At 56.9% G+C, this 24634-nt stretch overlaps 7 protein-coding genes across 7 annotated transcripts; all 7 read right to left on the reverse strand.

The window, feature by feature from the left end:
* Window positions 1–248: 248 nt before the first annotated feature.
* LPMP_311590 (hypothetical protein) lies at window positions 249–1097 on the reverse strand (the record flags this gene model as incomplete). The annotated part of the gene is made up of 1 exon (XM_010703247.1): window positions 249–1097. One exon carries the CDS (start codon window positions 1095–1097, stop codon window positions 249–251), a length of 849 nt encoding a protein of 282 aa, XP_010701549.1.
* Window positions 1098–2110: 1013 nt separating this feature from the next.
* Window positions 2111–2938, reverse strand: LPMP_311600 (hypothetical protein; the record flags this gene model as incomplete). Its single annotated transcript, XM_010703248.1, has 1 exon — window positions 2111–2938. One exon carries the CDS (start codon window positions 2936–2938, stop codon window positions 2111–2113), a length of 828 nt encoding a protein of 275 aa, XP_010701550.1.
* A 616-nt stretch (window positions 2939–3554) lies between these two features.
* Window positions 3555–7877, reverse strand: LPMP_311610 (hypothetical protein; the record flags this gene model as incomplete). The annotated part of the gene is made up of 1 exon (XM_010703249.1): window positions 3555–7877. One exon carries the CDS (start codon window positions 7875–7877, stop codon window positions 3555–3557), a length of 4323 nt encoding a protein of 1440 aa, XP_010701551.1.
* Window positions 7878–8294: 417 nt separating this feature from the next.
* Window positions 8295–10316, reverse strand: LPMP_311620 (hypothetical protein; the record flags this gene model as incomplete). The annotated part of the gene is made up of 1 exon (XM_010703250.1): window positions 8295–10316. One exon carries the CDS (start codon window positions 10314–10316, stop codon window positions 8295–8297), a length of 2022 nt encoding a protein of 673 aa, XP_010701552.1.
* A 1015-nt stretch (window positions 10317–11331) lies between these two features.
* Window positions 11332–13458, reverse strand: LPMP_311630 (hypothetical protein; the record flags this gene model as incomplete). Its single annotated transcript, XM_010703251.1, has 1 exon — window positions 11332–13458. The coding sequence occupies one exon, from the start codon at window positions 13456–13458 to the stop codon at window positions 11332–11334; it is 2127 nt and encodes a 708-aa protein (XP_010701553.1).
* Window positions 13459–14664: 1206 nt separating this feature from the next.
* LPMP_311640 (hypothetical protein) lies at window positions 14665–18261 on the reverse strand (the record flags this gene model as incomplete). The annotated part of the gene is made up of 1 exon (XM_010703252.1): window positions 14665–18261. The coding sequence occupies one exon, from the start codon at window positions 18259–18261 to the stop codon at window positions 14665–14667; it is 3597 nt and encodes a 1198-aa protein (XP_010701554.1).
* Window positions 18262–21621: 3360 nt separating this feature from the next.
* On the reverse strand, window positions 21622–22776 carry LPMP_311650 (hypothetical protein; the record flags this gene model as incomplete). Its single annotated transcript, XM_010703253.1, has 1 exon — window positions 21622–22776. One exon carries the CDS (start codon window positions 22774–22776, stop codon window positions 21622–21624), a length of 1155 nt encoding a protein of 384 aa, XP_010701555.1.
* Between the last annotated feature and the right edge of the window lie 1858 nt (window positions 22777–24634).

Genomic DNA, 24634 nt, shown 5'->3' on the forward strand with positions numbered 1-24634 from the left:
GATTCACAAACTACCGCAGAGGACGAGAGAGAAGGAGGGAGAGGAGAAGGAAAGAAACAACACAGCTAGGTTCGGTCACCATGGCGCGTGCAATGGAGCGAGACGGAGGCGTGAAATCCGTTGGCGTCTCCGCCGTGGTTCGATGCACCCAAAGACATGCGACAGGTAAGGTCGGCGGTGCTGTCTTCTCCCCCTTTGTCTTTTCTGGCATTCTGAGTTACCCTTGGGCCGTGGAGTGCAGCTTTACATCACTCCTGCACCTGAGAAGCATAGTACTCACGCTGGCGCTGGAGGTGCTCCTGGCGGTGCAGAATGCGACGCAGAAGATCCATGTTCGTCTGGTTGAGCGGGCGGTCCACAATGTTCTTCACATCGCGCAGGAGCTCCTGTAGCTCCACTTCGGAGATCTGCGCGAGCAGCCGGCGGCGAGCTGCGTCGTTGTGCTTCTTCTTGTAGAAGTCCGCTGTGCCGTTATGCTGGATACCAGCCAGCTCATCGACGTCCTCCTCTACGCGCATGCGCTGCTGGTGTTCTTCGAGAACGAGTGCCTCCAGATCCTCTAGCTTCTGTGGAGACGCACTGCTCACGTCGCTGAGGTCGTCGCCGTCCACGCCGCAGTACACGCCGGAGGTGGACTTGAAGGCGAGATTGCCGAACGTGTCGCACTTGCCCGTTGCTGCAGTGTTCTTATCCAGAACTCTGTGCGGCCCCCGCCGCCATCCGTATTGGTCCCCGCTGTGGTTACAGCACCCCAAAGTCGCTGCAGCACTCTTCTTGGTGCACCCAGTGCCGCAGCGATAGGTGGAGGAGCGCAGCTGGCCCTCCTTCAGTCGCCAGCTACCAGGATGGGCTGCTACGCGGGGCACGCAGGGGCAGCCACCAGTAGCTGCGTAGTAGTTGTTAGTACGCGGAATGGCGAGAAGTTTGTAGTTGGGGAGTGTCTCGTCATGGCCGTAGCAGCGGCATTTGTGGTAGCAATGAGGGTCCGCTGCAGCACTGGTGCCATTTCCCCTGGCGTCTGCCGGCTGTCTCTTCTGCAGCGACCTCTTGGCCGAGGTACCCTTCACTGGAGGCAGCGTACCTGCGGTGGTGCTCATCGGTGCGTGCTGAGAAGAGTGATGATGAGAGTGGCAGTTTATGTGCCCACTGTGCAGTGATACGATGCGTTCAAGATGGAGCTGAAAAAGGGAATGCGAATGCAAAACACAACCACGCACAGGATGTCACGCGGTGACCAACTGAGGGGGGAGGAGGAGGAAGGGGAACCGTAAGAGAGAGGGATGGAGGAAGAAGCAAAGACGGCAAGTGGGATCAACGGAGGAAGGCAGTATGGACGAGACACACTCGGAAAGAGCAATGAGAGACCTCATGAGCGGGGTGAGGGTATGTGCGTGTCGCTCTGTCGCGGGGGGTGTTCTCACACGAAGAGGGACCAGGAAAACTGAAAAAGAAGGGCAGACCTCCTTTGGCGGCGGTTAGAGCCTGATGTGAAGGTGTAACTGCATGTACCTGTTGAGGTGTGTATGTGTGTAGGTGCAGGAGGCGGGCTTCTGCGTTTCCAGGTACTAAAGATGTGGCTCTGAGATGCATGCAGGCGAGAGGGTCCTACGGAGGCGCCCTATTTGGACGTCACACGTCTAACGCAGTCGTGCACACACATACACACACACACACAAGCGCACTGTGGCGTGATGTGGCACGCAGAACACATGGCGAGGTGCCAGGAAAGAAAGCGCAATGTACAAGGGGGAAAAGCCTTCCTGAGCCGCTAAAAGGAGCTGGGCTGAAGGTGTGCGTGTGCGACTTCGATTCTGCAGCCAAGGGAAAGCAAAAGAAGGCACGGCATTGTACATGAGAGCTCAACATCGGAGGAGAGAAGACCAGGTGAGAGTGACCGGGAGAAGAGAAAGAACAAGAGTAATCGCTTTCAGCATAAAAGGTGAAGAGAACAAGATGGGTGAGGGGGAGGGGGTACAGTGCTGGCGATAAATGGGCATGCGCTCCTGCCTGTGTGGGCAGGCACTCGTTTGCCAAACACGGTAAAGAAAACGCATTCCACAGACCTGCTGAGTCACAAGAGAAGAGCAAAACACCAGGAGAGCGATATCCATCACTTTATGCTCTGCATTGCCTCCGCCGCCTTCCGCATCCGCTCCTGCCAGCGGAGCCGGTTCAGTCGGTTTTCTTCCTCCACGAGGTAGTGTAGACGGATGATGTTGTACTTGGAGCCGACAGGCTGGTCTGCCACGTACTCCAGTTCGTCCATAATCTCGCCGTACTGCTCTCCGAGAGTGAGGGCGGTGTCCCGGTCATGTGATGTGGAGCCGAGCCCGCCACGGATATTACCTGCCACCCGCTGACTCGCTTCGTACTCATCGGCGTGATGGGTGGCCATGAGGCCTGTCTCCGCCTCTAATGCCGCCCGCTTCCCTTCTGCATCCATGCGGGCCAGCATCTCATCTCGCAGGACACTACGCAAGAAGTTTTTGCGCTCCTGTGCACGTTCCTCGCGTTTGGCCTCAGCACGCGCCTTGCGAGATGCCTCGAGTTGCGGCCTCGTGTTCAGAGTGGTGGGGCCACGTTGGGCCACCGTGCCGCCGTAGTTGCGCGAGTTGGGAAAGGCGGTGCGGGTGTTTGTTGCCGTGTCGCGGCCGTGTCCGTCAACGTTAGCGGACGTGTGAACCGTGTGGGGGCCGTCTGCGGCACGAAAGGTCACTTTAGGCATCGCGGACGGGTCTGCGCCGCGGGCTGAGCAGTATAGTCCATTTTTTTCCGCGCCGAACTTGGCAGGGCAAGGGCACCCACCATTTGGGGCGTAATACCCCTGCAGTGTGCGCGGGTTGCTGATGTCACGGCGGTAGTTGGGCAGCTCCGTATCGTGGCCGTAGCACTCGCACTGGTGGTACGATCCGTACTGGCAGGTGGGGGGTGACGGCATGTCTCTTGGCCGTATTATAGAGGTATGCGTGTGTGTGTGTGTGTACGATACTGTGGGTAGCAGAGTGGAGAGAAGTGGGAGGCTGGTGAGGAGTGGAGTGGATGCAACAATGCACAGACCACAATGCAAGTGGGCAGCACGACAAGCTGGATAAACCCAGAAATGGCAAGAGAAAGGCAAAGGGTAGATGCATGAAGTACCCGCAGAAGGGGGGAACGGGCCTGTGGACGTTGACGTACACATGGAACACAGCGCACAGAAACCATGACTGCCCACCTTCGTAGTAGCGTCGCCACCAAAAGGCATGCCTGGCACGCTTTTCACGTAGGTGCAGTGTACTCGGTAGCAGCTGGAAAAAGAGAAGGGGCGCTGCTGTTGCTGCGTGTGGGACGGTGAGGTGGTGTAGATAAGCATTCGGGGATACTCACTGCAAGAGGCTGTGTCTTGTGCCAGACCCCTTACCATTAAAGCGAAAGCTCCCCGTCTCTGGCGGTGAAGTCCGGATTAGAATGATAGTTACACATGCGTTACGTAGGGGAAAAAGCAATTGGCCACAGACGGAGCCGAAAAGCAGCGACACGGTTTTCTGTTATTCGCACTAGGATGTTCTCTGTTGTCATAATCTCTCCAGTTCACTCAGCACAGAGAGCTGTGCATGTGTCAGTGAGAGTGCTTTCCCTTGTTCGGCCTGCACAAGTGTGCGCGCGATAGGTCGCCACAGCTCCAGGAGGGATCCCCAGAAGGGGGCCGATGCTGACGCAGGGGGCTCAGCAGGTGCCAGCCGCTTCTTCGACTCAAACACACACCGTGTCCACCACGAAATCGTCTTAGCAATCTCTTTTCCATGCAAGCGCAGAAACGTGCACAAAGCGTCATGAGGAAGCGGCTGTATCATCTCCTGCCACAGGCGGCCAAGGCACCACAGCACGTGGGCAGCTTCGTTGATGCCGCCCAGGTCGCCGCACGAGGCACCGGAAGCGTATTCCTGTATACGAGTGCTCGAGGCCACCAAAAACACAGCAGAGATGGTCGCGAAGGGAAGGGCGCCCACTGGTGCCAGTGAACCAGAATTGGTGTGCGAACAACCTGGGGCGCATAGCAGCACTGCCAAACCGCAGACGGCAGTGATCATGTTCAGCCTCATGTTGGACATGACAGTGGCTTTCTTGTCTTGTAGGAGCGCCAAGAGCTCGTTCACAGTGCGCAGACAGTGCGAGTGCAGCTCTACAGTGGACTCAAGTCCAGAGAGGTAGAATACTGAGCAGGGGCCGCGTTCGCCTTCGCACGTGGATTGCGCACAACTCGGAGCGCTGCGTCTCGTTTTCCAGTGCTGCTGGTCCCAAAGACTCAAAAGAGACCCCACACAAAGCCAGGCATCGGAGGCTGCAACGTTGTGGGTCGAGGCAAGGCGGAAGTGCGCCTCGTACTCTTCACTCGGCGTTGGAGGCAAATACATAATAGAGGGAAGCACCTCGCGCATGCACAACGCAAAGAGATCCCTTCCAAGAGAGTCGGAAAGGCATCTCGGGCAGCTCACCGCTCCAGTGCCTGGCGCTAGAGCCACATCAAGAGGCCGAAAAAGGGAGGAGGGGTACGCAACGAGGAAGACGCAGTCATAAACGATAGCGAAGCAGGCTCGGCGCACTTCACCGAACTCATCCAGAAGACAAAACGCTTCATCTTCAACACCCTCGTCTGTAGTCATGCTGCTTGGCGTTGTCGAGACATGGGTTGGATGCTCTGGCAGTGACTGACATACGGACAGAAGAGCCATGCAGCGATTTGGGAGCGCCTCAGCACTGCTGCAACTGCTCAGCGTGCCATTACATCCGATGCCGCTGGCGGCTAGAGGGAGGAGCAGCGACGATGTAAGGGCCATCATGCGCCCATCAATGATTCCGAAAGCGCCGCCAGCTTCTTGCGGCCGCAGCTGCTGCTTCAAGAGTTCGTCGCGGTCTATGACACCATCACACACGCAGCTTACAAGATCGAGGGTCACCATGCACATATCTGTCATGTCCACAACTCGACCTGCGCTGTCAGCAATGGGCGAGTGGTTAGAGTGTGCACGACGGGTGAGATAGTGAGCGTAGAGGTTGAGCATGTGGTGAGCCACTTGCAGAATCCACGGCACAACCATTTCCAGTGCACCACCATCCATCGCACTCGCCACATCTGCCATCGACGTCAGAAGCGTCGCCATCTCGAGCATCGGAGAGGCGTTGTCGGAGAGAGAAGAGATGCGGAGGAGTTCCGTGTAGTGTTGAGCCAGCATCTCCAAAACCTGCGCAGTCACTAAGCGAGCAGAGTACGATGCTAATGAGTCAGTGCCATCCGCTGGCCTTGCAAACAAGGAGTCCACCAATGGTGCTGTTTGCCAGAGTGAGGGCAGTACTTCGCTGAAGAGATGGTACACACCTTGCCGGACGCTCCACTGGAAGGATGGGAGGTGTGAAGAAATAACACGCAACACCTCCACAATGGCGCGAACGTGCGTTGTCGCTCCAAAGGACTGGCAAAAGACGCGGGCACGTTCGCAATGGTCGCTGTGCAAAAGATGGCCAGCCGCCTCTTCATCTCCCTCACCCGCATTCCTGCCGCCACTGCTGCTGGTGCTTGTGCTGTCCAGGGATTCCTCCTCGAGGTCCGATGCATCCTCGTCGTTCACGGGACTGCGCATCAGCTGGTTCATCACCTTCAGGCATGAGGTGAGAGTAGAGTTGAGAGTCTTGACGCATTCCACCTGAGCCGCTTTATTAACCTCCGTGATCAGGCAACCGAGAACCAGGTCAAGAAGTTTCTCCAGGCCACCAATTGTAAGCATCACCCTGTGGGTACGCTCTACAATGCGCAACCTGCTTGGAGCCACGTGATCAGCGCCGAAAGTGTGTTGCCATGCGTTGAGTAAGCCCACCACAAGTCTTCCAAGATACCGCACGGCCTGGATACGCACAAAGAATGGAGCGCGAGTGCCAAGGTCACCTTGTGTTAGTGGGCTAAAGAGGCTCAGGATAGACTGCAGCTGCTCTGCAAGGTTTTCCTCGAGCAGCTCAGGAGTCGCTGCAGCAAGAGAGGCGCTGACTTTGTCGTCAGCGAGAATACCATCGAGGACTTCATTCGTCATAAACAAAATGGACTCGACAGTGCAGGCTGCAGCGAGGCTTGAGGGCGGGAGGATTGTTACGGGGCGCGCAACAAAAGGGGCAATCGCCATCAACCACTCCGGCTGGCACGAGAGACTAAGCGCACACCACGCTACAGCCTGCCGTAGTGTCCCGTTGTCCGGTAGCGCGACTTCCAGCGCGTCTGCACGTAAGGTGTCCTCCTCCTCATCGTCACACTTCGCCGGGGCTTCTGCTGATGCATTCTCCGTTCCTTCGGCTGACTCGACAGCAATCGAAGCCCAGCCATCGTAAGTTTTCGGGGTGTGACTGCCGCGGGGCCCCCGACGCCGCCCGGTGGCCGACTTTGCCAGAAATTCAGCTGCGCTGTCCGGATGGTGTGTTGTGTGTTCCACTAGCCCATCAGCTACCGATGATGGAAGGGTAGCTGCGTCTACTAGCATGCTGTAGAGGCAGGAGACGTAGCCGTCTGCTGATGCGGTCACCGTCGAGGGATGCGCTGAGGGCGCGGTAAGGTGGATTGAGGGGGTTCTGAGACGCGCGCTCTCGGCATTCATCCACTCCGTCATGTAGTTTACGCACGCCAAGACGGCGGCGTGAACGCTGTCAGACTCACCAGCATTGTCATACTGAAGCTCAGCAAGGCACGCTGCACGGCAGAATCTCGCAAGAAGGGGAGTCACCGTAGTGTGAAAGGCACTGTGAAGGGGCGCGATAGTGTTGAGCGCGACGGCGTCAGCCATGTACCGCATGCCAACTGCCACGAAAGGAGCGGCAACCACAACAGCCTCGTGCAGGAAAACACTGTCAGCCCTCTGACTGTCCAAAATCTCCAGACGCCCCAGTACGTGGCGGAGAATGAGGCCCTGAGCGGCACTTTGAACACTGAGAACCGCGGTACCCACGACGCGAAGTGCCTGCGCAGCAGGCCCCTCACCCAAGCTGGTGCTGCCGCTGTCCGTACCAGACGGGATGGCAGGGTGGTCACTAGCGGATGCACTCGAGAAGTCTGAAGGCCCACAAGGTAGCACACCCGACTTCATGCACGCCCGAAAACCAGCGAGTGTCTCCTCCAGACACAGTGCATTGAAACGCGCCACAGCCCCGCTTGCAGCCTGGTCTGTCTCCATCTGTCTTTCAAGAAGTTGCAGCAGCTGTGAGAAAAGGGAGCAGAGGGCCAAGCTCTCGGCTGCTCGGCCACCCACCCATTCCCGCAGAACCTTCGATGTGGAAAGCGGACCCTCGCATATCACGCGCAGTAATGCAGCGCACCGGCACTCATGCTGAGGTGTGTGTCGACGACCGCCTTCAAATGCGTCGCTCACAATGCACATGGCCGGGTCTGTGCGGTGGAGGAGAGAGGATATAATGCGGGACCAGACTGCCGTGGCGGTGGCTGCCAGGCTTGTGTGAGCCAATCCACTCAGTAGGCAGGCGATGAGATTACTTGTGGCTCGCTGTAGTGGTGCGGCCGCGGTTGCCGATGATAGCGAGGATGAGCCTCCGAGAGCGGCGTCAAAGAGGGTCTCCGCTATAGACTGCACCGCCGTTGTTGGATCCTTCCCTGTAGCGCTGAGGTAGAGAGGCAGACGGTCGCTGCAGTGCATCAGCTGACGAGCCACCGTAGTGGCAGAGAGCCGCACAGTGACGGAGACTGTCGCATCACAGACAATAGCGAGTGTGGACACTAGCGCGGACGGGTGGTGCGACAGGGCTTGGAGCTGTTCTAGGTTCAAGGCCTGCACCGCCGGGTCAGGGCTAGTGAAGGCTTCCAAGAAGCGATGGAGCTGCTCCTGCTTCACTTCTGTCCACTCCATACCTTGTCTGCAGAGGCGGCAGGCGATGAGAGAGGGGGTGGAAAGGGTGGGAGCGTTGCAACGGAAAGGAATCGAATACGAGAGAGGAGGAGGGAGACACAAAGTGCCACGGGAAAGGGCCGAAAAAGCGAAGGGAGGGGGGAGAGGGCCCAGACAGGAGTGGTCGCTGTCCTGTGCTCCAGTCAGACACACGGCGTCATGCCCTGATATGACCACTGCCAGCACAAAAGTGCGGAGATGCGCTCTTTGCGCCCTCCTTCCTTTCCCGCACAAGCCTCAGAACATATGCGATTCGGCTGCAGTCCAAACAGCGAGTGGTGGTATGTGTGTGTGTGTGTGTGTGTGTGCGGAGTAAAGGCGGTGAGTTTCATCCCCGGCCAACCATAAGGGCGCATGCTCAACCACACCATGTGTGACTCATTCCAGAGAGGGCACAGGACCACCCGCTTTGTTCTCATCGAAGACACGCACCTGCTTCGCCTCCATGGCACTTTGAAGAGCTTGCACCTCCGATTGTGGACGCCCCGCGGTGCGCATCATCTTCAAGAGTTTGTTCAGGAGAAGTCCGTTTCCCTTCACGCCGTAGTGCTGCATTTCGGAAATCACAAACGTTAGTTCAGTGTAGTCCTGCGTCTGTAGAATTACCTCTGCCATGATAGAGAAGGTGACAAGGGAGGGAGCCAAGCCAGTGGCAGATCGAGAAGTGGGGCTGACGCGCCAGAGACCCGGCGCTGGTGAGGTACTGCCGCTCTTTTCGGGGCTGCGGCTTTCACTGAGGCGTAGCGGGCTCGGCGGAGCAAAAAAGAGAGAGCGGTAAAAGCTAAAGACGCTTGCGGGGTCATGGGAGTGCCGTGCTGCCTGGAGGACAGCGTTCACGAGGTACGTAGTCATCGCAACGTTTTGCATTGTAGTCGCTACCGCCATTGCATCGGTGTAGTGGCTACAGCGCACAAGCCCTGTCAGGAGACGAGCATACATGCCAGGGGATGCTTGCCGCTCTTGCCTTGTCTGGTAATCCGTTACACGAGCCACGGCGAGATGCATCACGTCGCACGCCTCGCAGATGGCAATGTATGAGTTGACGGTGTACTCGGTCGGGGTCAGGTGAAAACGATCTGCGTCCATCATGAGAGAGTGAGCCTTGGCTTCGACGAGTAGAAGGCCAGAACTCCGCGCGCGATGACGTCCGTGCGTGATGGGGGTGCCACCAGAGTCCGCGGGGGTGTGCGACCGTGCCACCGCGAGGGAGACGGAGGCATGCTCCAGTAGGCCCATCACGTACTGGAGAATGCGTGGTGTCGGGTCAGTGCCGCTATCCACAAGATAGCGGTACATCTCCCAGACATTCTCCATGCCGCGGAGACTCAACACGATGCTGGAGGCTGCGGAAGGTGTGGCGAGCTCGGCAGGCAGTGTCCCGCCGCTCCCCATGAGTGAGATTTCTTGCCAGTTCCAGTACTCGCATCCAGCACCGCCGCTGACAAGCTGTGCGCTGGAGCTCAGTGACGCCTTGCCAGGCTGCCCAGCACCACCGCCTCGCTTCACACCGACACTGTAGAGCGTGTGGAAGATGTCCTCGTAGGTGTCGGCGCGCAGCCGCAGATGCTTTTCGATTACTTCGTTGTGAAGGCCGTAGAGAGTTTGACATTTCTCGATGGGGCTGCGATGGGACTGGAGGCAGGCAACAATCCGCTGGAGCAGGTTGTGGTACTGCGTCTGCCGCGCCTTCCAGATAAGCTCGCGTTGGACGTCATTTAGCCGCACCTGGCGGTGGCGAGAGTCGACGTGCACTACCAGTGCGGGGTCGTAGCCGTCGCTCTCAATGCTGCGTGTTTCTTCAGAGCGGAGGTCTGCTACTGCACGGCGCTGATCATCCGACTGATGCGCCGAGTTGAGATCTTGGATGGTACCGTGCGTGCCGGTGTGTCTCGGCACAACACGCTTGCAGAGTGTGGATACGTACGGCGAGTTACGCGCCTTCAAGGAGCGCAGTAGCGTCGCTGAAGACACAGCGGGGCCCTTCTCAGGTGATTGTCTTTGCATGTGCTGTATGCGTAGAGATGAAGAGGGAGACGCCACCTGCGAGCGTTCTGTGCTTGTCCTCGCACGATTAACGAGCTTTGAAGCGCATTTATGCACGTCATTGTGATAGGGGGTCACACGTGACAAGGGAGTCTGCTGGGCTAGTCGCTGTTCTCTGTCACGTGTATCTACAGAGACCTTCTTAGGACTCCTGGACAGCTTCGACTGGCGCTGGGGTTGCGGTTCATCGCCTGCCCTGCGAGGGCTACGGTGCTGTCTGGGGATGAAATGGGACCTGAGAAGGTTAGAGGATCGAATGCAGACAGGCCGGCTTCCCAGCAAGAGGGCGTAGAGGGAAGAACTGCACAGCTGCGCCAGTTCACTGCATCGCCAGACGCGGAAGCGGCTCTGGTGCATTACCGGTGGTTTGTGCTGGGAGTAAGAGCGAGTCACCAGTCTATGCACAGAGTGTTTGTCGGCTTCTTCAGTGAAAGGGGTGGTGCGAAGGTAAAGAAGAGAGACAGTAGAAGTGATACGGATGGGAAGAAGAGGAGGAGAGATGGGGGTAAGCAGAGGTGCACTACGGAGATATAGGAGGGGTAGGGAAGGCAGACGAGTGAAAGAAATCGACGCACATCGGCCTCGGATGATGTGTAGGGGTCTTCGGCAGAAGGATAGCAGCGCGCGGTGTCATCACGAACACAAACGTGTGTGCTCGTCCAACTAGTCAAGGCGAAGAGGGATGAGAGGATGAGGGGGAGGGAGAGGGGGCCGCACAGGCCGAAAAATGGGAAGTTAAGGACAGAGGAGTATGGAAAGCGCACTTTGCAGCATCGACGTGTGATAAAACAGTCAGATGGTTTTGTTGCTGGGAAAAAAGGATGGGACAGGCACCTGCTCCTTCACACAGCACACACAGGTCAGGTTCGAGGGCAGAGGCTAAACGGTCAACCCCCACGAAGCCTAAGAGAGAGAGAGAGAGAGCGACGACATAGCGCATCGACCGGGGGGTTTCACAATTTGGTGCAGTATGACCAACAACCCAGGAGAGGGAAGAGAATAAGTAGACACTACAAAAAAGAGTCCTCCCTCGTTCCTCGGTAGAGGTGTGGTTGCGCAGGCAGCGAGTGCAGCGGTGAGGTGGGGGGGGGGGCGAGAGGACTGGGGAAGTGTGAAGGCACGACAATACCAACGTAATAAATGGAGGAATGTAGGTGAGCGTAGGCTCTACGACATCGCCCTATGAGGTGCTCCGAATGCCACGCTCACAGGCTAACGTACACGCTCTAGCGTGTAGGTGAGGGTATTCTTCTCCACTGGTGGCCCTCAGACAAACGCTCCTCTTGGCTTCCCCATAAGAGAGAAATATACTCAGAACAAGCCGCACCGCGTGGACACAAGGATGTGCGATGCACAGTTACACCTGAGGGCGCTACGGTGACGTGCCTTTGCTTGTCGCGCGTGCTGCCTCGTAGGCAGAGCTGCTCACCAAGCGAAGCCACAGCACCGAGTTTGGCGGTGGCCCGGTTGACGAGAAGCACATCTGCCACCCATAAATCCACCCGAACACCAAGCCCAGTCGAAGGTAGTTCTCAACACTGCTGGCGATGTAGAAGAGCTCCCCGGAAGGCGACTTGGCGGAGGTCGTTGTCGTTGTCTTTTTTTTGGTGCCGCCGCCGCCTTGTTGTGCCGCCGCCGCCGCCGCCGGGGAGGAGACCAGAGAAGGGGTACGGCTATCGACGTCCTCCCTCTTTACATAGCCCCACACCGATGCGATGGCTTCCACGGTCTCTGCACCGTCTTCGGTGCCCATTCCTGTTGCTGCGACAAGGTAGACGTCACACGCGCAGGATTCGCCGAGAGAAGCCACTTGGCTGCAGGAGATAGACGAACGTCGTCGCCCTGGCAGGAGAGACCTCTGTTGTATGGTGAAGAAGGTCAGCGGAGGCAGCGAGGATGACATCTCTATTGCCGCTGCCTGCACTTCACTTGCTTCAACACCGCTTTGCAGCTGCGCCGAAGGCGCGCAGCTATAATCCTGTGAGAATGCCTCCGATAGTGGAAAGGGGTGCATCACGCTCTCGCGCAGAATCCTATCACGGCGGAGCGGCGCCAGACACTTCCAGCGACACAATGCCGGGAACACGTGGAAGCTGAGCGGTATGCGGTCGAAGCGCGATGCTGCTCTAGAGAGCGTCGTCGGTAGGCACGGAGATGTTGTGCATGGTGACATTGGAGAGCTGGCCGCCACTGACGTGACCACTGGGAGTCCTGCAGTGACAAAGAGCGATGTCCAGCAGTCTGCTAAGCCGAGGTAGGCCAGGTAGCGCTGCGTTTCTAGTGACAGACAGGAGGTAAGAAGTTTATCTCTGGCGGATTCAATACCGCGCTTGCGCAGCCACCGCTGCAGGGACGCTAGACGGTACTCGAAGGGGCTCCGGTTTAGCTTCGAGTGGTGTAGCTGCGATGCAGCAGAAAGAGCTGCAGCGGACAGATCATGGCAGATGTAGCAGTCGAGGTGGTTGGTGATGACGCCAAACCTCGACTCCTGCACCGAGAAGGGAAGCTCTCGACCATTGGCGTCGAGGCGAGGGTGGTACTGAGGGGTGTTGGGGTCGCTGTAGCATGCGGTCACGGCAGAAGAGGTGCTGTTATTCAGTACATCTCCTGATGTAAAGCTCCTCTGCCGGTCCGCTTTGTGGCTTACATGAGGAGTCACAACCGTTGATCCTGGATTTCCACCGTCCCTCACTGCTTCATTTGTCTTTCTCTCCGCTGCGGCTGTGGTTGCCTTGACTTTCTCTCTGAAAGAGGGGTCCTTGGTCTCCTGTCCAAGTTCCACCTGTTTGATCTCCGTCTCCGTGTCCAGGTACCAGTAGAGGGACCACCCGAGGTCCTCGACAAGGCGGTGTTGGAGCGCGTGATGCAAGTCGTAGAGGGCGCACGGCACAGATACGGCAACAGAGCTTGGAAGTGGCGGTGAGGTGCCGTTGTGTTGAGGGCGGCTGCCTCTTTCAGCGGCATCTGGCGAAGGTAGCATGCACGGTGAGCGATAAGTGCCACGAGGCATGATGGGGTTGGAGGTCACTGGGATACGACGCACAGTCGACGCCCCAACGTGGGCTACTGTACGGGATGCAGCCTTGTAGGTAGGCGCCGCTGCTTTGTTCTTGAGAGGCGACTGCGTCCCTGGGGAGAATTCTTTGCTGGTACCACGCTGCGGCGCAGAAGTGTTCAGGTGCTTGACTACGAGTGCTGGGACGTGCGAGGCCACCATGGCGCGAGACGGTGTGCCAAGAGAAGACGGCGCAACACACTCCCCGTTAGCGTAAGCAGAGCGTGGCTTGCTGGTCGACATGGCACTCGCCGTTTCCACACGGCTGGTGACCGCCTCTGCCACTATGGATGATCTTCGCAGGGCTTCCGGAGAAAGATCTATGATCGACATCGTGCTGTCAGCCAACTGGTTTGACGGTGGCACCGGTGTGGACGCAACGAGTCGGCGGTGGGGTTTCTCTGAGGTAGACGCCGGGGTCATCGAGGAAGACTCGGTTTGCATGACTGCCGCGGGCCTCCTAATGGTAGCAGAATGCCCAGAGAAAGCCCTAAGAGAGAGGCAGAGAGATACAAACAAGTTAGATTAGGATCGTACACGTGTGGGGGCGTTTTACAAAGCTGTGAGCGGAGAAGAAAAGAGTCGCTGTGGAGTGGAGCAGCAGCAGAGGGCCTATGACAATACTGTAGTGCTGCAGCGGGATGCGCACACGAGCAAACGTTTTGGTTAGTGAAAAGAGGGAGCAGTGGAAATGTCACGGCGAGGCGGAGGACGAGTTGCGCATGTTAGGGACAGCGCATTGTGCTCAAGGCACACTCAGACGTACTGCAGGCTCCCGTCCACAGCATAAAAGAGGCACTCTAGGAAAACGATCGACAGCTGTATGGAGGAAGGGTCCCTTGCTTGTCTTCCCAAGGGAGACCAACGGCCGGAAGTGCGCTTCTATAGCTGCCCTAAGGCACAAACTGACACTCGCGCGGACGACGCCTAACTCACAATGCGGCACCTTGTTTCACCATTGTGTAGGGAGAAGATGGGAAATGCCAGAAAAGAAAGAGCGGACACAAAGTACGTGCAGAGAAATCCCCTTCCCCCCCTCCCCCCCCCAAACATTGATGTATGACCGAGTCTAAAGCAACAGCCACAGGAAGACTCACTGCTTTGTGGAAGGGCAATCGCCAGGAGATGCGGAGCGAGCGAGCGGTACATCAACGAAAAAGGGACGCAGCATTAAGACACAGGCACAGGCACACACACACACCATGAGGAATAAATAGGAGGGGGGAGAAGAGGAGGAGGAGTCCTGTAGGTGGACTACTGTAGGCCAATGGCCTCATAGAATACACAACACGCATGCCCATGCATGTGTGACAGCGCGGGAGAGAAAAGACACGACACGGACAGGCAGAGACACGCATACAGGAAAAAGTGAACAGCAGAAAACGAAGCGGCACACCAAGTGAGCTACAGGGCACACACACATATATAGATAGATGGATAGATAAGGTGAAAGAAAAGGTGAAGTACACTCTGGGCCCCCGCGCACGGCTCACTCACGGCATGTGTGTGTGTGTGTGTCTTTGTCCAAATGAAAAGATAGATACAGCATGAGGAGGCGTGCACATGGGGAGGAGAGTGCGGGGCCGAACACGCACGGCCTCTCAGTCAAGCAAAAAACGAAGTACGCTGTATGTATGCCTCACGATTGCCCTATGCTCGAAACACATACTCATTCGAGTTTGTGCCTGAGCGTGCCATGAAGTCCTGGCCGATTAGCCCTTCGATCTCTTGCTTGAAGTTACGCACCGTAACATCGAACACCTTTGAATTCTTCTCGCGTACCGTATTGTACAGTTCATCGTGCTTAATGCGCTGCCCGTGCTTCATCACCTGCATGATGGAGGTCTTGATCATGTTACGCCGCTTCGTGATGGTAGCGTCCTGATCCATAGTGCCAGGAACCACGCGGCGCCGCTCGGCGTTGGGCCAGTATGTGAACTCACCACGCAGGCGGCTAGGCGGGCGAGTGTAGTCGTAGTTGAGGGCAATGCACACTTTACCGGACGCAGCCTCCGCGCCCACGCCATCGCAGCTGTTGCTGATACGAACCAATAGCTTGTCGCGGTCGAGACACAGCCTCAGAATAGCAGCAATGCGCCGCTCATCCATGCCTGCTCGCTTTGCTAGCGTCGCCAACTCCACTCCGGTTCGGCCATACGCGGCAATTGCGAGGAAGAGTCGCTGCAGCAAGAGTGTGCTGTGAATGGTTGTCACGCGCCCGCCCTCCTTGGGGTAGGACAGGGTGAAGGTCGTGTACGCGTGGTCGTTCCAGTCCCACCGCAGCATACGGTTCGAGTGTTTCTCATTGTACGCGAGCTCCACCTTTTCCAGCTGCACCAGAACATCATTCGGAAAGGGTAACGCTGCTGTTGCTGACGTGGCCATGGAGAGTGCCTGCCCGGCACGGGCGACCAGCTCCACCGCAGACATTGGAAAAGGAGAAGGTGCCGCACCGCTTTCACCCGCTTGACCGGGGACTGTTGCCGGTGCCGCCTCTTTGTCTCCCCATAGACGCCAGTCGAGAATGGTGGTGGTGAGCCTAATGCCTTTGGTCGGCACCTCGGTTGCCTCTACAGGACCCTTGGAGGCGGACTTGAAAAGCTCGCTCTGCGCGGAGTAGCTCATATGGAGCTCGCGGACAGGCTTGAGAAGGGATGCATCGCCGAGCCAGGTGGCGAGAAACTGCATTGCCTCTTGCTCGTGGCGCTTCTTGTTGCTCTGGAGTTCGGCATCGGAAATGACGTCGGGGGCCGGTCGAGTCAGAAGACGCTCTCGAACCGTGACGGTGTAGCGGCTGACGAAGAGGTCGCGGTTCTTGATGCACCGCACCATGCGGAGAGCGCTGTGTAGCTCTTCCTTGGACGTGAGAACCACGGCACTCTGCTCTGCCGCGCCGGGGGGCGAGCCACGGGCGGGTGCAGCTGCAGCGCCTGGGCTGACTGGATGAGACGCAGGTTCCTTTGACGCCTGCTCCGGCAGTGGCTTTGGCCGCTTCGCCCCAATTGGTCGTCCCTGTGCCACGCTGGGGGAAACAGGTCGGAGTCCCCCGCTGCGCTGGCTTGTGCTCTCGGCTCGGAGCAAGTACACATGCACGCTGTGGAGCAGAGGATCGGTGAGAAGATCCGCGTACCTATTGGGCCACATCGTCTTCATCACGTTTTGCACAGTGTCATAGAAGAGATACTTGCAGTCCCCGAATAAGCCAGTATTGTAGCTGGCGCGCACGGCAGTGGCGTTGGCGTCCGCAGTGGTGTGAAAGGCTGACGCGGTAGAGATAGAAGACGGTATCTGAGCACCGAGCGCCAAAATATCGCTAAAGGCAGACGGGCACAGCTCAAGGGAGTGCTCCGTTACAGCGTTCCAGACGCACTCGACACGGCGCAGGTACTGTAGCACTGCGGTGCTCAGTTGGGACGCGGTGTCGTCCGTCTCCGGAGCGGCTGCTGCTCCAGTAGCGCTGCGGTGACTGCAGTTGTTCTCCACCTGACCCAGAGCTTCGGCGATAACGTCATGTAGTACCTCTCCCAGCGCGCTCTTAAAGCAGCCCTCACCGAGGTTAAACTCTCGCATGAATTGGTCGCCCACATCCAGAGACGCCCATTTCGGCATCCGGGGCCCCGCCGGAAAAGAGAGGCTTTGGAGCCACGCTGCCAGCGTGAGAAGTGTAGCACACACCTTCTGTGCGAAGGGGGAAAGCACGAGCAGAGCGTCGCAACCACCTGCGGTGGACGGGTGGCTCGGGTTTACCACGGCGCGCTGATCGGAAGCCCTCGTGTCGATCTCGGTTCCAGTCGCGCCACCACTGGCGCCATCGTCTTTAGCGCCCGATGGAATTCCTGAGAGCAGCACAGAGAGCAGTGGACGCAGCACTTCACGCACCATGGCGCTTAGCACCGTTGACCCATGTGGAAACGGGCCAGTCATCTTTGGAACATGGTAGAGCACCGGTTGCTTAGCTTGTGTTGCCAAGTCTGGCGGCGTCTTCACGTCCCAGCAGAAGAGCTGCACCAGCATGAGTGAGGTACCCCAGTCACTCATCTCGTTGCGCTCCACAAACTTCGCTGTAGACTCCATGAACGTGGGGTAGTCAATCAGAAGCTGCTTTAACACTGGGCCGCAGCGTGCGAAGAGGTTGTTGGCGACGTCAGGGGCTTCCACATCCGCCAGCACACCTTGCTCGTGCTCGAGGAGTTTCAGCATCTTGCTTGGGGGGAAGCGTGATAGGCAGGCGTTCTTGACATGTCCGAGAACGAGTGCGTCCAGGATGGTGCGCACCTCCAAGTTTGCTGTGGTGCTTCCGTCTCTCTTCGATTCGACCTCCGCCACGAGGGAGGCAATGCAGTGAATTGAGTGGTCGAGGTGCTGCTCGCTGATGGCGATCTCGCGCTGCGGGGACTGCTGAAGCTCCAGCGCGCCAAGAAAGAGAAGGACAGATCGGAAGAGCCACAGTGGCGTCCGAAGCGACTCGAGGAAGTCTTCTCCGAGCGTCAAGATCGAAAGGACGTTGCGTCGTCCATTCGGGGTGATCGCCACGGTTGTGGGTGGCATGAGGCGTGTGTGTGATGAAATGTGGGAAAGAAGCCCCTGCACTACCTTAAGCGCGAGCACCATCTCACGGCAGCATCGAACAATGCTGATGAAGTATGGACTCATGGTCAACATAGGTGTAATGACGGTGCGGGCCGCCTCTACACATCGCGATACAAGGTCGGCTCCATCCATCTCAGGAAGCTTAAGTTCTCGTACAAACGCCTCCTCCTGTGCGGTGATGTTGAGCTCGGCAAACGACTTGTCCATGCGCTCCTGAAAGTAAACGACAATGCCACGAACCCACTCTCGCGCCAAGGCACGCCCGCCATCGTGGCCTAGGCTCACCGCTGCTGCTGCGCGATCTGCTTGTTGGAATGTAATTGACCAGGAGAGGATACGGTTGGTGACCGCGCGTGTGTTGCGGATGTTCTGGCCGTTGCGCACCACCATCTCACCGTTCATCTCGCGCAGCATCATCTGCCACTTGGCCGCGATCCCTGGTGGACTTGATCCAATCCGTGCTACTGATGGCGTGCCAGCGGAGGAAACAAAGAAGTCTCGAAGCGGGATTCGGCCGTAGTCACCTGGCCCGTTGGTGCTAGAGGTGCTCGCGTCTTTACACTCGGAGCTGCGCTTGGGGAGTAGCTTGTCGTAGATGATATCTAGCTTCTTGAGCTCTGCCAGCTCCTCCTCGGTGAAATCGGTACCGAAGCGCATGGCTGTAGCTGTTGCCAGTGTATGTGTGTGTGTGTGTTAAGGGGTGAGGGACGGAAGGGGCACGATCACTACCTGATACAGAGGATCAAAGGAGCCGTGGTTTCTCGCTGGGACCACTGACCTGTAGTGGGTCATTCACCAAGGAGACTGTAGAGAGAAGGGCGTGTGTCCTTGTATGTGTGCGTAACTGTGTGTGAAGCGATAGAAAAGAGTGAGGCACAGGACGCCAAGAGCGAACGTCCAACAGGAAGGAAAGAAGAGGGGGGGGGGAGGGCAAAAATGACTACCAGAAGACAGCAAACAAAGAGTAGTTTATGGCGCGGGTATGACGTATGAACGGCGCTTCAAGCTGACAAGCAGCGCGTGCCAACCTCGGCTCCCCACACGAGAGGACCGAAGAAGACTGGCGTACAAGGATAGGTGACGCGACAGCGGCGTGGGCAAGAGGGAGCCAGAGGAAGAGAGAGTGGGGTAAGGAACTGAGTGACCGGCGATGCTCCGGAGGCAAGACATGGTTCATAGCGCAGCCCAACGCGATGATGAAGGAAGGGGGGAAAGGAGTGCACTGATACTGTCGAGAGCATTCTGTATTGTTGCCTGTCACAGTCGATGCGAGCCTGCTATTCAGATGTTTATGCGTCTCTCTTTGTGTGTGTGCGTGTGCGTTCTATCAGGGGTGACGAGAGAGGAGAGGCAGGGGTCACATGTACATGTGATGTGAGTGTGAAACGGTGGTGTGCTGTAGAGAATACCAGAAAAGCGGCAAGGCTTCTCTAGCACCCAGCTGCCTCTCCTACTCGCTCCATTCGTCTTCGCACCCCCCACGTGCAGAACAGCAGACGTCACTGGACCACACTGCCCCCCCTCCCTGAGCCTTCGTTCCATGTGGTTCTGGTCGAGGCCTACGGATAGAAGTCATACCTACCCAGAGAGTGGGGGATGGACTTGATGGGAGACACACAGCTTGGGTGAGTATGCAGCTCGGCATGTCCACCAGGGCGCGGCAGAAAATGCGTTTGACTTCTTCCCCCCTTTCTTTTTGCTGCCTTTTAGTCTGCACGGATACGCGTGGGCGTACGTGCTCGCATGCGTTGAGTTCGAACTCTCTCAAGTGGGCGCTCCCGCCTTGAAAGGTCCCTTCTGTGGTCTTTTCAGCTTCACCACACGGAGTACAGAGCGATAAAGGACCGAAAAGGGAAAGACAACCTCCCTCTGCACCCCTCCACACACACACGCACACGCACACGCAGTGGGAGAGAGGCAAAGGGACTGTAGAGGAAAATATTCAGAGAAGGCCACAGGGCACCACTACACACCATAAAAAACACACGGATGCACACAGACTCCCAGAAAAGATACGAGCAAATAAAGCGAAAACAAAAAATGAAAGAACATCCGAGTTCGATTATGCTCCAACAGTGAGCAGGAGGAGGGGGGAGGAGTCTGAAGCGTAGGCTATCATCATGCGAGAAAGGCCAGGGTGTCAGCGGTAGAGGAGGTTAAGACGATCGCCTGAATGGGGCTAAGGGGGTTATAGGTGTAATATGTACTAGCGAGGCAAGTGGCCGCTCAGAGAGAGAGAGAGGGAGAAAGGAGAGGAAGAGAAAAGCAGAAACACACACACACACGAACGCACACGGGCATGTAAGGCACATAAACCGCAGATTTACGCATAAGTTATCTCTGCCGTATCCAAACACCACACCCGAATGCACACAAGCTCGTGCAGCGTCGTGCAGAAGCCAAATCGACGCTAGCAGAAGAGAGGTGGACCTACAGCCCCCCAGGCAGAGAGGGGAAGCAGCAGCCTGTCGGTCAAAATGCAGCAACGAAGCTAATGTTGGTGATTATGTGTGCGTGCGAGACGTGGTGGTGGTGGTGGTGTGTGTGTGTGTGGAGAAAAAAGAAAAGGGGTAAGGGATGGGGGTGACCCAAAGGCACGTACCTCGGCAGCACATCTCTGTACACTTCCGCATTGCAGTGTCCCCCCTTCTACACTCACCTCTTCATGAGCGATTAAAGTGTGCGTCTTGTGCATTGGGAAGGAGAACGAGGCTCAACAAAAATTCGCATAAGAGAACGAAGCAATATGGCACCTACCCTATCGATGAAACCTCTCCGCGCAAGGCAAAAAACGAAAGAGGGAGAGGGTCACACACGCGCACGCACATACATGAAAGGCGTTTGACCGCGATGCCGAATGAAAAAAAGTGTGACTCGATGCGAATTTGCATGGGACTGCATGTGGGATACCCTTCAGGGGCGTCAGACAGAGGAGGCAGTACGCCTGACCATCCTTGACAAGCCACATACATTCAAAGGGGTCTAAGAAGAGTGCTGCTGTGATCAAGTACAGATGAGTTTTGGCTCCGCCTGATCGTGCTCACGGAGATGTGACTGTACGCACTTACATTACCGCATTTCTTGGAGGGACCGAGGGCTGCACTACTGACCACTTACAAATTTCAAGAACACCCAAAAGCGAGAGAAACGAAGCAAGATACCATGTGACACATGGCTACACCAACGTTGGCGTTGGGACGGACATGGGAGGGCGCGCTTCTGGGTGGTGGGAAGGGGATGAAGGAGATGGCACTACAGGGAAAACAACGAAGTGAAACAAAGAAAAGCAATGCGAAGCGCTGAACGAGCCAGCAGCCGAGCGAGGGAGTAGTGCCACGAGAGAGGTCAAAGAAGATCTGTTGATGGGCTCTCGCGATGAAAAGCGCCAAAAAGGGGGAAGTCGTTTTGGGTTTATAAGGTCGCTGGCTATATCCCTATTTGCGGAAGATGGGCTTGTTTTTGTCGAGATCGGTGCTCTCGCTGATCGTCGCCTGCCTCGGCATCTCAGTCGGGGATGCATCACTGTACTCGCGTGTGAGCGAGGCTGCCTGGCACAGCGGCATTTGCACGATTGTGACCTGAGCTGCAATGGCCACAGGGCTCCCGCTGAGCATACAGTTTGCAGAGAAGTAGCGTTGCGGTGGAGGCGGCGCATGCTCGTGATATAAGGACGCTGATGACTATTCCCACTTGTGAAGGATTACTGCAGGCGAGGGGGGATCACTGGCGGGACAGTTGCCGCTGCTGCGGTCCTAAATGGGTGAGAGACGGCGAGCGGCGACAGCGTGAGGGTATGCCACCTGCGTGATGTGAAAGAAGTCCGGATACGGACCGCTTTGGTGGCTGACACTCCACAGCCGCTGCAGGTCTGTAGTGAGGCCCCCCCAAAATAGTGTTGGCGATGTGCACTGTTTGCAGACGCGCTTCTGCTTCTTGTCTACATGAGGGCTCAAGGTGGACATGGTGGGGGGAGCCTCCACTGGCGAAGCCTGACTCTTGCGCCACCTGGATGGCTCTTCAGAAGTGCGGCTCCCTGAAGCTGTAGTTTTTCGCCTTTTGCGATGAGAAAGATTTTGCCATGGCCGTGTCTTCTCTCTGTTGAATGTACGACTCCTGCGGAGAGAGACCGTCGAAGGCAGACTTCCGCCCGGTACGAGATAGGCTTCCGCGAAACGACTTGAGTGGGGAGAGGAAACGCATCAGCGGAGTGTGAAAGCTGAAATTCTCCGACGCATCGATACGCAGAAAGCGTTTGTTTGCGGGATTGACTTCGTAATCAGCGCCTTCGCCGTACACATCTTCCGCCGGCTTTCGATGCTTGCGTCGCCTCTCACGGCCGAGTTCAATCAGAAGAGCCTTCTCGCGGTTCTCGCGGAGCCGCTGTTCTTCCAGAAGCATGGCCGCAGTACGCGCATCTATATCGGCGTCTGTCCCCACAGCATTGCTGGTGGTAGCGCCATCGCCCTGCTGCTGTTGCTGTTGCGCTGGATCGAGGTTTGGCGACGGCGTTGGTGAGGCTCTCCCGCTGTCGCTAGGTCTGCCACCACCTCTGCCCAATAGCGCCTCGTCGTTCACCTGCTGGCTCAGGAACGGGGTCGTACTCGTTATCCTCATCTCGTCTTCGTCGGGGTAGAAATCGCTGTCGTCTTCACTGCTCGTGTGTTGCTGAATTTCTTGCCCATCAAGCAGCATCTGCATCACATCCGGGCCTGGGTCGGCATCCGCTGGCCGTCCGTTCGCAAGAAGCTCTTCTAGGGGTCTATGGGCAATCATTAGTGCCTCTGGATCAAGACGACTGTTCTCTTGTTCGTTTGCAAGTTCGATCGCGAGATTCTGTCTCAGTGAGCTAGGGCCACGGCGGTTGCGAAGTGCTCTCCTGGCGCTGACCTCTGGCCGATTTGGGAGCTGAAACGCGAGCGACACCCCCTCTTGAGCCTCACCACGCTCAATTAGCAACAGAACGACATCGCGAAGACGCCGTTCACGCCACTGTTCCTGCTCCAGCTGGTGCCTCTGTCGCGCCTGCGCCACGCGCGCCTCCCTATCGGGGCTGAAGTTGCTTGCACTACCATCGTTAGTGCAGATTCCGAAAATGATGAGTAAGATGGCAAATAACACGAATAACGCAAGGGTGATACCTACACCGATGGCAACAGAGGATTCAGATGCCATATGAGCTGCTGAACCGGCGGCTGAGAACCCACTGCTTCGTGTGCCACTAGTGCCTCAAACGTGTCTGCACAGGTCTCCCCCCTTTCGTTGCGCTGGTAGCACGCGTTGCTTTTAATGTCCCTGTTCGATTGGAAAGTGCCGCAACAGCACTGCAGCAGGCAAAAGACCGCGCTAGAATCAGCCAAACGATTTTGCACCCCCACACCCCCGACACACGCACACACAGAGGGGGGAGGGATGGAGGGAGAGAAGGAGAGAGAAGAGGAGGGGGGGTTCAAACAAGGGGTCAGCAGCAAATAGTAATATTAAACAGAGACGAAAGAGGCGGCAAACCACGCGCTGCGCTCAGCCCAAATCCAGGGGAGAAGTCCGTATACCTTCGTTTGTGTCCCCGCGCAATCACGATTACCCAACCCACGTATAGGGAGGCCAATCCCCCCCAATTGAGCACGTAGAGAGACGCACGGATGCACAGCGGCAACAACGACGGCGAAAATGAAAAGGGCACGAGACGCGGAAACAAACAAAGTACGACTGAGAAGAGACGCGCACCGAAGACGAACATAAAAAGACGTCCGGGTAGATGCAGAAGGGGGAGCGGACGAGAAAAGCGCAAGAAGCGAGAGGAGGCGACAGGCCCAGCTAGCACTTCGGACTCCTACCAAGACAGTGGCCAGAGGCACAGACTACAGACACCCAAGCAAGTAGATGAACGGACCCACGCCAGCACACACACACACACACACACGCGCGCAACAAAGCAATAGGGTGGGCCAATATACCGCGGGATTGAGCTACAAACCGGATATCTCCTTTCCTGCTAACCAACAACAAACCTTCGCTTCCCCCCCGTGAATGGGACTTTGCAACGCGATCCGTAGGGGCAGGGAGTGATTGGAGGAAAACGAAAGAGAAAGAAGAAAATATCGAAGAGGGAAAGGCAGAGGGGTGAAGTAGGCCCGTGGGAGGAGGCGCGAGGTCTCTCAGGAAGACGGAGAGCAGAAATGCGCAATCGGAGGCGAGGTTACCCCGATACACGCGCAGGCAGAGAGAGAGAGAGAGAGAGAGAAAGAAAGCAGGGAAGATGGCTGGATCGGGGCGGCAGAGCTACTTCACTGAGTGTTGGGGGTAGCAGGGAGAAGAGTGAGCGAGCAACGCGACAAAGGGAGGATGCAGATGCGTATTGATGTTAGCAAAAGAGAAATAAACAAACAAAACACACAAGAACAACAACAGCAGCCTACGCGAAGGTGGTGCGGAGGGGAATCGCTTGCTACACGAGCTCGAAGACACCTGCACAGGTATCTTACACAAACACTCACGTGAAGCAGGAACCAGTACTATTGTTTCCTCGCAGTACGGAAGAGAGAGAGGCAGAGGAGCTGAAAAAAAAAGAGAGAAAAACTGTGATCGACACGAAGAAGCCGATGTGGTCGTACGCTGCTCTGCTGGGCACGTGCCCGTATACATACGCGGGTATGCGGGCGTGTATCAGTGTTGGCAGGGGAGGGAGGCGCCGAGAGTCGAATGCAGATGCTGTGTGAAGTACCGTGCAGATGTACGCGTCTCTGTGTGAGCGTAGGCACAGCGAGAGGGAGGAGGTTAGCCTGCCTCGTACGTGTGTGTGTGTGTGTGGCCTTGTTGGATCTCTTACGCGACTGCGCGCGTGCAGGGGGAGTGGAAAGACATGGGTGAGTGGGGCGGTGACAGATCAAGGAAAAGGAGGTGCCGTGAGGACGAGGTAGCGAGCCGGGAGAGAAAATCTTTCTATATGTCTATCCAGACATAAGAGGCAGATGCTGGACTATTTCTGTTAATAGTTCAGTTATTGCTAGTGCCGAGGAGAGAGGGAGAGAGA

This window comes from Leishmania panamensis (assembly GCF_000755165.1).
Source record: "Leishmania panamensis strain MHOM/PA/94/PSC-1 chromosome 31 sequence".
NCBI classification, from domain to species: domain Eukaryota; phylum Euglenozoa; class Kinetoplastea; order Trypanosomatida; family Trypanosomatidae; genus Leishmania; species Leishmania panamensis.